The sequence below is a fragment of the Rhodnius prolixus genome, unplaced genomic scaffold (genome assembly GCF_049639745.1).
Source record: "Rhodnius prolixus isolate KJV_2025 unplaced genomic scaffold, Rpr scaffold_1, whole genome shotgun sequence".
NCBI classification, from domain to species: Eukaryota; Metazoa; Arthropoda; class Insecta; order Hemiptera; family Reduviidae; genus Rhodnius; species Rhodnius prolixus.
Window position 1 is genome coordinate 34,111,030 of NW_027411581.1, and position 11,635 is coordinate 34,122,664.

The following is an 11,635-nucleotide window of genomic DNA, read 5'->3' on the forward strand; positions in this document are numbered from 1 at the left end:
AAAACGGCATCATACGAGGGTCGTTAGAAAAGTCCGTGCAAAAATAAAAACTACTTAATTTTTTGGGGTAAACCTTTTTTATTTTTCAACATAGTCTCCTTTTAGGCTTATACACTTCGTCCAACGCTGCTCTAGTTTGTTGATCCCTTCCGAATAATAGGATTTGTCCAAGTCTGAAAAATAGCCATTCGTTTCTGCAATCACCTCCTCGTTTGAATAAAATCTTTATCCCGCCAGCCATTTCTTCATATTGGAGAACAAATAGTAGTCCGAGGGAGCCAAGTCTGGAGAATAGGGGGGATGTGAAACGAGTGGAACCCTATTTCCATTAATTTTGCGACCACAACTGCTGAGGTGTGAGCTGGTGCGTTGTCGTGATGGAAAAGGACTTTTTTGTGGGCCAATCGTGGGCGTTTTTCTTGCAGCTCGGTTTTCAAACGGTCCAATAACGATGAATAATATGCACCTGTAATAGTTTTACCCTTTTCCAGATAATCGATGAGGATTATTCCTTGTGAATCCCAAAAGACAGTCGCCATAATCTTTCCGGCCGAAGGAACGGTCTTCGCCTTTTTTGGCGCAGATTCCCCCTTGGTAACCCATTGTTTAGATTGTTCTTTGGTCTCAGGAGTGTAGTGATGTATCCATGTTTCATCCACAGTGACGAAACGACGCTTAAAGTCCTGCGGATTCTTCTGGAACAGCTGCAAACCGACCTTGCAACACTTCACACGATTTCGTTTTTGGTCAAGCGTGAGCAATCGCGGCACCCATCTTGCGGATAGCTTTGTCATGTCCAAAATATTATGTACCCGTTCATTCGAGATGCCCACAGCACTAGCAATCTCACGCACCTTCACTCTTCTGTCATCCATCACCATATCATGGATTTTATCAATGATTTCTGGAGTAGTAACCTCAACAGGGCGTCCAAAACGTTCAGCGTCACTTGTGCCCATATGGCCACTCCGAAAATTTTGAAACCACTTATAAACTGTTCTAATCGAAGGTGCAGAGTCACCATAATGTTTATCAAGCTTCTCTTTAGTCTCCTGAGGCGTTTTGCCTTTCATAAAGTAGTGTTTAATCAACACACGAAATTCTTTTTCGTCCATTTTTGAAAATCACTCGATTTCCTCGATTCAAACGAATGCCAAACACAAAGAAATAGACCGATCTGGCTGAAACTTGGTGTGTGTTCTTCCAAGAGATGCTACTAACTAAACATAACCTCGATACGCGCCAGTAGTGCTATCTCTCTGACTTTGCACGGACTTTTCAAACTACCCTCAAGTACTGACTACCTCTCTCAGATTCAGTAACTACGTTCTAAATGAACGATTTCTAATTATGTGACCTAAACTTAGACACATGGGGGGCAGTTATGAGTCCTAAAAATGAGTCAGGTTGTGCGCAGCAATAATGAATTCTATTTTTCAAAGTTTCTGTTATAATCTACAATTGAGCGAATATTTTTTTTTAACAAGTTATAGATGCTGATGATTTAATTTTTTAAAAAATAAACTCGTTAATCGAAACACATTCGATGAAGATTAGACACAATCAGATCTAGAAATGCTTGGTCCGTTGATGAACCCAAACAGACTTGATAAATTTATATTTATGTGGCGTTGAACTCATGAATATTGTAGACTTGATACGAAACAAAAATGTCCTTTTAGAGGACTCAACTGGACAATCCTGGCATTATTGTCCAATCCCGATGTTTGGTCAATGTTCAAACATGATTGGGTGTTAGCAATTAAACTTCTCTTCAGATCATTCAAGTTTGGTGGCTGATTGGTTATTACGAACAGCCACGCAATAAAAACAAAACCTTTTTATAAATGTTTTAAGCCTTTTTTAATGTAGGCATTTTTTTATATTTAATTTCCAGAATATCCTGTACAGTGTATTTAATAAATACATATTTACATTAATTGCACGATATGTTAGCGTAACCTAGTAGTTAGTCTAGAATATTTTACCATAATCCTTTACATTACATAAATATATAGATATACTTTTATAAAGTTATGTAAACAGTTCTTATACACGAGTATTATAATTACAGCAAATATCTCCCTTCTAAATAACTTATTAATTAATATCGCGTGGAAGGTTGGCAAATTATTTAATAAAAGTTAGAGATATTTCGCTGTAGGAGAAAGTTTATTATTTTCATATTTATTTCTAATTTTTATGTAGTGCGCATGAATATTTTTGATTTTTTGTTTTGTATGATATTAATGGATTCGATATTTGAATAGTTCTGTAAAATATAAAATGAAATTGTTAAGAAAATGCGCTTGAATAATAGTATCTTAAGATGATACTACTGATTGGATACACGACAATTGGCGACCCTGTGCACAATTCCTCTTCGCCTTTACGACGTTAGAGGGTGTAATACCAATTCGAGACAAAGTTTCATGTTAGATATCGCTCATTTTATCGTTGCAGCTCGCATGCACCTTACTTCATTTAACATTTCATGCTAGAGTTTTTAGAGAGCAATTTACCATAATTTTAAAGCGTTTTCAGAGTGAGTACCTCAATGATTCCAACGGACTGTCTTCTGTAATTAGTTCGAAAAAACAAAAATTCAGCCTTCTTGTAAGGAAGTAAAATTTATCTTAAAAGATGTTTCGGCGACATTCTTATCGCTACAACGACGACTTCAACTCGATGATCGCCAAGAATTTCACCACAGTCACAAAACTGTCAATAGTATCGGCACTCAACAGTGTGACCAACTAAACATAAATACTAAAATAATAATAATATTTTTAAAACTATTAATTATTTTACCAATTATTTGCCGGAGTCTATTTGAACCTATAAGTCAGTAAGTGAAAAGCCGCCAAATTTCGCCTGTTATCAGTGCTACCACCTGCAAAACTTTTTTTTTATATTCTTACATCAGCACTTGTAAATATGTAAATACATCATGCTATAAATAACATGCAAAACTTTAAAACAAACAAAGGATGATGTACTACTGAATCTGAACTAAGGTTTACTGGGCTCTTAGATATTGAAGGCTGAGAAGTCAAATAAATTGGTGTTGGCAATAAACAATTTAAATGGCGACGTTCGGCATGTGTGGCTAATCTCACTCTTTTAGTCTCCGTGCACAACATCTGATTGGTAATTGGACGTAAAGCTCGCCTGAAAAAATAGGCAATTACTTTACTCTTTATTCTTTGAGTCGCATACGAGACTGATGCTGCTACAGAAGAACTATGCATGCGCCAAAATCTAACGACCGACAGCTGTGCAGCTTAAAGCCTTCTCTCTCGATTGCAGCGTCTCACGTGTTTGTAGAGAAATCTGTCTGACCGGAACCGTCGTTAGTGTAAGAGGAGTTTTGCCGAAAACATGATACTACACATGTAGTAGAGCAACGAATAGTCGTGAAATTTCACATGATACTTGGTAAAACCGCTACTGAAACTTATCTTTTATTAAAAGAAGTTTATGGCGATGAATGTTAATCACGTGCGCAAGTTTTTGAGTGGTTCAAGCGTTTCTAAGATGGCCGAGAAGACGTCGGAGTTGATGACCGCCTGGGTCGCCCTTCCACATCCAAAATGGATGAAAATATCGATTATAATTAATCAACATTACTACCGTGAGGTGCTTGCTTAACTTTGTGAAAGAGTAAGGAAAAACGGCCCGATTTGTGAAAGAACAAGTCATGGGTTCTCCATCTAGACGTTTCTAGCCAAGTACAACATCCCAGTTTTTAGGACATCCGCCTTATTCGCCTGACCTGACCCCATATGGCTTTTGCCTGTTCCCTAAAGTCAAATCTGCATTAAAAGGAATACGATTTCAGTCCGTTGAAGCTGTGAAAGTAAAAGCGGCACGCGTCATGCAGTAGCTGACAGTATAAGACTTCCAGCACTGTTTCGAACAATGGTAAATTCGCACGGAGCGTTGTAGGGATAGGGGAGGGGTGTATATTGAAGGTGATAATAACTAAATATATTTAAATTTAAAATAAAATGTTTTACAGCAATAGTCTCGTTATTTAATAGCCACACCTCGTAGACACATGGTTAGTAAATGTCACCAAGGGCATTTTTTGGTGAACTCAAGAGAATTTTGGTTGATTACGCCTCTGGTATGTGACACAATCATTCCGACACGTTCTGTACCTGGTTTTGAAATAATAATAAATAAATAAGGATTTCTTTTTGTGTTTCGTATCGGCATTGGCAGTATTGTCTTTATTCAGGTCATGTTCTTCCTTTAAAAATTAGGTTGAGCTCTTTTTTTTCTTCTTTTTTTTTAAAAAAACGATGTAATTATAGATTTGGAGTGAATGTAGATGATCACAGTGTATGATACATAATTTATGAATGTTGCTAAAGAAGGAAGCTACAACAGTTTTGTGTAGTTGGCTTTTATCATTGTTATTTTATAAAATGAACTAAGAATATAAAAATGAAATAAGTGAAGAGCAGAAAATGGGCAGTCTTACCTTAGTTGGTTTCCCTCTTTCTTCTGAAATAGGATAATTATATAGCCTGCGGTTAGACGTGCGACTGGCTACATGAAATGATGTAAGCTAGCCAGATAGGTAAATTACCTACCCATCAGTACATTTCATCCCTGTTTTATACATATTCGAGAGAATTTCCTATATTTATTTTATTTTGTTTGTCTGCTGAATACTTGTAATACGTGAGCATATCCTGTAGTAGCAGTCGAACGGCCCATCCTTATTCGCAATACTCATTTCTACTGCCCCCACCACTAGCTGTTTCAACGGCAACTTAACAAGAATATTATTCTTAAGATTGAAAGAAAAGTAGGCGAGTGCAAAACAAAAGTGTACAAAAGAAAAATGTTCAGGACATGGTCAAGTTATTAGACAAGTAAATTGTAACCACACTCAATTTATAAATTGGGAATCATGCATGATTAATAATAACTGACTCGGAACTAAATAGGAATTTCTAACAAAAAACAGGAACTCTGAGTGAGTCGAAGTAATAAGCACATGACTTAGATTATGCACACATATTTGTTTTTCAGAAGCGTCTTAATTTCAATTACAGAAACTATTAAAAATCTTAGTTCCTCTTGGATTGAATTTCTATTGACTTTATTTAATCAGGCTTTTCATTCAGAAGTTCTCCCTAAATCTTGGTCTTCAATAAAAATGAAGTTATTATATAAGAAGGGTAATCCCTCAGACCCGAATAATTATAGGGGTATAACGATTTTCAATTGCATTACCAAGCTCTTCACCTATTATTTATAATAGGCTTTATAATTGGGTCGAAAAACACAACTTGATCCCCGAGGAGCAGATGGGTTTCCGCAAGGGTAGGGGATGCCGTGATTGTGTTTTTGTACTCTCTTCTATTGTTAATATCATCCTTAGACTAAAGCGTAGTAAAGTGTTTACAGTCTTTGTGGATGTTAGAAGAGCTTTCGATTCGGTTAATCATGGGATATTATGGCATAAGCTCTATGGTCTAGGCCAGGGGTCGGCAACCCGCGGCTCGCGAGCCACATGCGGCTCTTTTATCCAAATTTTGTGGCTCTTCTGCCTGTCCGAAATAAATTGTATATTTCAATTTTGTTGAAACAAATGAAAATTTCATTTATTAAAGTAGATATTTTTTCAAAAAGTATTTTAAATGTGATTAGGTTTGAAATTGAATAGAATTATATTAAAATACAGTACGTAATAAATAGGACAGCCTTCATTTTCATTCAAACACAGGTTTAGTTATCATTTATTTGTTTATTTACTTTGCAATATGTGAAAATAAATATATAAAACATTTAAATGTTATTGAATATCATAAAATAATAATTTGTGAATACAAATGATCTTCAGAGTTTGTTTACACTACCATCCTTGCAGCTCTTGGTAAGATATATTAAAATAATTTAAGGAGAAATGGCTCTCTACTTAAAACAGGGTTGCCGACCCCTGGTCTAGGCGTAAGTCGGAATTCCTACAAGTAATTAAAAATCTGTATGACAATGCATCGATGGTAATTCAAGCCGGTAATGATTATTCTAAAGAGATACTCCTTTCTGAGGGGATTTTACAGGGCGAAATCTTGAGTCCTCTTTTGTTTTCTTTGTATATTTCAGATATAGTTACTTTCTTCAACTCTAGAAACTTAACTGGACTCACGTTAAATAAAGACAAAGATCTGTATATGATTTTGTATGCAGATGATATGGTCCTTCTTGCCCCCACTTGGATGAGTTCCCAAAAGCAATTAATTGCTCTAAAGGAGTACTGTGAGGAGAATTTATTGAATGTCAATATCAGCAAGACTTTTGCAATGGTCTTTTCGAAGGGTGGAAATTTATCAAATGTAAAGCAATTTAGTTATGGAGAGAATAATTTAAATTTTTCTAATAATTTTACTTACTTGGGGGTCCCTTTTTCTCCATCCGCAAAGTTTACCAAGGCGGGCAAATATTTTCTTTCAAAGAATGTAGCTGCTACGGCTTCGGTTATGTCCTTGCCAAAGTCTTGTAAGAGTGACAGTTGGGAAACTAAGCTTGCTTTGTATGATCCATCTCTGAGAGTGTGCTTTTGTACTTGGTGGAAATCTGGGGTTGTGACTTCAGTAATGTAATAGAAAGAGGGCAACTGAGATTTTTAAAATTACTGCTGCATCTACCAAGGAATACACCTGATTGTTTTGTACGGATTGAAACGGGAAGGATACATACTGGTTTTAAGATCTTTAAAAGAGTTTTAGGCTGGTGGTTAAGGCTGCTAGAAATGCCAGATTGTCGCCTTCCCAAACTGTGCTATTTAAGGTTGAAGGAATTGGATGGTAGTTGTAATATACCATATAATTGGGTGAGTTCACTGAGACATTGCCTCTCTTCTATCGGTGCTGAAGACCTGTGGGCTGGTCAGAGCGTAGCTGTGACTCGTGAAGAATTCCGTAGATTATTAGACTCGTTCAAGAACAATTTGCTGTCTAAAGATATCGAGTCAGTCCTGAATAGTCGCTATAATCCGCTTTACAGACATTTAAGTAATTTAAATTTTGGAGAAGTTTACTTAACTTACAATGTTCATATTGAAAAGTTGAGATTAATGGCTCAGCTTCGTGTAAGTTATAAAAAAATCTGTAAAATATACTTCAATCGGAAAAAATTTGAATTTAATGGTAACAAATTATGTCAACTGTGTTCATTAAATGAACCTGATGACATAGATCATGCCATTGCAAGGTGTCCTGCCCTTTCATCTTTTAGAGATCCACTTGTTCAGAAATATTGTGGTGCTGTGGACAATTATGATGACATCTTTGTAAATTTTCTTTCTTTTACGGAGCCAGGTCATCTCAGTAAGTTGAATGATGTTTTTCTTTTCTGTCAAAATATTTTTAAATTAAGAAGTATTTTTTGTTAGTTTTCAAAGTTATTCTATCATTTTATTTATTTTTTTACTATTCTTGCCTTTTATATTTATATTTTGGTTATTATTATTATTTTGTTTTTTACTAAGTTATCTTGAGTTTGTTTATTCTTTAAATAGGTAGATCCGAATTTTTTTTTTTGTTATTTATTAAGGGCAATGAAGTATTTCTTATTTGTATTTTTAATTTGTTTTGTTGGAACCACTGAGTATTTCTGTTTACCTTTTGCCTTATGAGGCTACTTGTTTATGTTAGAATTTAAATTTTATTATTTTTTCTTATTTATATTAATTATGTATAACTATTACTTATTTATTTATTTTTTGTATTTGTTGAGGTCTGTCTCCAACTGTATACCCTACTTGGGTTAAGCCAGTTGTAAATTTAAATAAAAAATAAATAAAATTACAGAAACTAGTAGAATGTAGGAACAAAGAATTTGGCGTAAAGAAATTTAGTTTTAAAGAGATGTTTGCTTCGAGGAGTAAAAGCATTGCTCTTCTTAATAAGATTGTTTCTACGAATATGTTAATTTTGGCAAAATGATCTTTTAAAGTTATAAAATAAACATCGAATATCAGCCATTACTTATATATTAGCCACTCTCGTAAGTTTTTTTTCGGCATTACACGAAGAAGGTTGGGGTGCCATCAGACCATCTCTTTATTCCAATCTCTGTGGTTACAATTTACTTGTCTTGACCATGTTCTGAACCAACAGTTTCACAGTAACATTGAGATAATGTTTTCTTGAAAAAGGTCCATTAAATATAATGAAAGTTCATGTTTTTAAGCCAAGAAAGTCATTTAAGAGACTCGAGTCTCTTGAAAGCCAATGCAGACTGAGTAAACACCTATGCATTGCACAGATCTCTCAACGGATAGCCTTGTGCAGATTTGTCTGAAGAACAAGCGGAAGAGATTAGCTCTGTGGAGAAGATTTAACAGTTGTAGCTTGAAAATGATTAAGCTACTCATTTTGAGGTTTCTCAATTTGATAACAATCCTTATCACTACTTTTCTTGATTACAGTTTCTCTCCCACCCAGTCTTTTTTAAAGATTAATATTAATTCAATGAAAAACGAATTCGTTTGATTACAGCGTAAAGGGCAACATGGATGAGGGAATTTTAGGCAGAACTGGCGAGGTTAACATGAGCGCTTCCTCGAGTTCGTGCAGTGATTTCATCATAGAATCTGGCAGAGCGAGTGGATTAGATGGGAACAATATCGACACAGACAATATATTGGCCAGCAGTAGTGAATCTGATTGGGACCCCGGCGATTTTGCCAACACTGATCTCTCCTTCACTGAACAAAGAAACATCTTAAAGGAATATATCAACGATAATAAAAATTACATTACGTAATTATGTTAATTATTTTTTTCTGAATTATTAAAGTTTCTTTTAAATCTATAGATTTTACTACTGTAGACAACTACAGTTAAACTGTCTAAAAAGCTAATTAACGTAACTTTTATAGTTCTTCAGGATAACACATTTTTAGCTGTAAGAGTAAAATTTCAGAAAAATTCAGTTGGTCTTTCGAGAATCGCGTGCTCTAAAACAAGGGCATATTTCAAAATGGATTTTTTATTCATGAAAAGATCTATCTTTTAAATGAATTGTGTCAACTTTGAAAGCTCAAAACGCGGTTTACAAATTATTGAAAATTACTTTAAAATCACCTATCAAAGGAGTTTTTTTGATAGAAAAAATCTTACAACGGGTTTTATTTATTTCTTTTTGCTCTCCAAATTATACATTTGTGGTAATTAATGCTGCACGAGAATCGAGACAGTATCGAGACCTAGACGAGACCGAGATCGAGACATTATATACTATATATCTGTCGAGATTTATTCGAGAAATCTCGGTCTCGTCTCGGTTTTTCAGATATTTATTTTTAGCTACAAAATTATAAAATTGTGTTCTTTATTAATAAATAATCATTACGGGTACTGAATTAATTGGCCTTTCATTTGGCGCGTTTTTAACATCTTTTTGAAATTATATAAAATATATAACAGTAATAGTAATGTATGATGTGTCTTATTTTACACACATTTTTTTTTCTTTATATCAATATCAATATATAAATTAAAATAATTATTAGAAAATAATAACAATTTTTGAAAAGATTATTAGTAACAAACCATTTTTTTTATTCATTTTGATTGCCTCAGATATTTTGTTCATTTTTTTATTTTTTATTTTTAATACTTAAAACAAAATTTAAAAAAAACAAGATATCTCGACGAGATCGAGACCGAGGCGATACCGAGACCGAGGCGAGACAGAGACCGAAGCGAGACAGAGACCGAAGCGAGATTGATAACACCGAGACGAGGCAAAAATCGAGACGAGACACTTGTCATAAGAGACTAAGGCGAGATTTGCATAAAGTCTCGCCTCGTCTCGGTCTTTTGCAACATTAGTGGTAATGGAGAATAATAACTATTCTCACGCATTAAGGGTAATTGACTAGTTTTCTAACTAAATTTAAATATTTTTGGTTTTACTACTTTTAAAAATTTAAAAAAAGAAACTGTCATTACAATTTACAGGAATCCAGTTGTTCCCAGCGTTCCAGACCTCCGTTCACCTACAATTCAAGGAAGTTCCAATCCATTTGATGTAGAGGAAGTCCGAGCGTATAGCGATAATATCGGTACTGCATCACAAAGATGCGACCAGCTGTCGAGAGAACTTGAAAGTATACTTAATTCTTCGAGGTCACCATCGTTTGGTGTCAACAGTAAACAGTTGTATCGTAAATAGTTACGTTAATAAAAGAAAGCTTAATAAATGCAAAATAAGTTTATTTATTTCTATAACACCTCCAGTCATTTGATTTATCGAATCAGTTAATGTTGTACAAAAATCATAAATGTCACGCTGTACAAGGCTTTCTTACTCGTAGTTTCTTAGTACATAACAAATGCCATGAGTGTCTTCTACGAGGAATGGCCGAAGCGCTAAAAATAGAGAATACCGATAATAGTTGGTACAGAATAGAGCCTCCAAACAGAACTGTTTTGAAACCTGATTTGCTTGTGGTTTCTGGGGTGATACCATCGACTTAATGGGCCTATAGGGAAAGAAGAAGCTCGGAGAGCTGAGGCTAGGACGATGGACAGAAGCTAACCTATGCGATACTGGTAAAAGCGCTGGTCTGCAAAGAATAAATGATGGCAGGAGGAAATCGAGGTTTGTTCGAAAAAATTCTACAATTAGAATTGACAAAAAAAAAAAAAAAAAGCAAAATATTTCAAAGACAAGAGACTAGAATTTCATGGCTATGTGGCCAAACCCTTTGCTATCTACCATAAAACCACACCAATTTTGGAAATCCGAACTTCTATTCGGCTTTTCAGTCAGTAAATCAGTTATTTTGCAAGCGAAAACTATTATTTTGTATTTACAAACATTCACACACATATTCTGGCCTCTCTGATACATCCACATAACAGACTTCTCACCATTTACTCCCACTAATAGGGCAGGATGCATCTCGGGTATTCTACTACAGCGCCTTCCACAAGACTTCACTGATAAGTCAGCCTGTTGCATTTCTGCCAGCAGACTTTTTAGTCTGCACATAGTCCCTCTTCCATTGTGTGAGCCATGATCTCCAAGCCAGACATAACGAGGGGCGCCAATTCCACACAGGATATCTTTCTCCATATTGCCAATATCACTTTCTCATTGGATATCCTTCTTCCTCGCTCGGAGTCAGTACTTTAATCTGGTGACGTGGGTCAGATAGCTGCGGCTGCGACCGATATATCAATCAGAAATACTCGACTTTCACTATTTTTGTTAAGGTTAAGCTACAGGTTTAAAGACTTGCTACAAAACAAACATGAATTACATAGAAGTAAGTTTACGATAAAGGAGGAAATTACTTACGTTTTCTACTTCTCCTTAAATGTAAAAGTAAAGTAGTGCCTATTAGTTGGTGACTATTGGCTTTAAGTGCAATCAGGTGTCGTGAACGGTGGCGACTAGCAAGCACATTTTGCTATAAATTTCTCATGTTAACAATTTACTAAAATGCAAGAGCTAGACTGGTACTGTTTGGGTACCACAATACATTTTAACCTTGACAACAATGTTTCCCTTTTGAGTTCGAAAAATATTCATGCGGTTCTTAGTTTTGTTATCTCTTACCATCAAACTCAATATGTTATGCCAATTAGTGTTTTCTTGTTAG

At 35.1% G+C, this 11,635-nt stretch overlaps 1 protein-coding gene across 6 annotated transcripts in view; it reads left to right on the top strand.

The window, feature by feature from the left end:
- The window catches only part of LOC141459355 (uncharacterized), an 80,363-nt gene extending 70,125 nt beyond the window's left edge, over positions 1–10,238 (top strand). For 5 of the 6 annotated variants that reach the window (XM_074138367.1, XM_074138379.1, XM_074138387.1 and 2 more), the window contains 2 exons: positions 8,520–8,783; positions 9,987–10,238. In XM_074138367.1, coding sequence (XP_073994468.1) covers positions 8,520–8,783; positions 9,987–10,200 — 478 coding nt within the window. In that variant the 3' untranslated portion in view covers positions 10,201–10,238. Of the gene's footprint in view, positions 1–8,519; positions 8,784–9,668; positions 9,896–9,986 lie in introns of all 6 variants that reach the window. The other variant, XR_012461459.1, reaches the window with a different exon arrangement.
- The last annotated feature ends 1,397 nt before the right edge of the window (positions 10,239–11,635 follow it).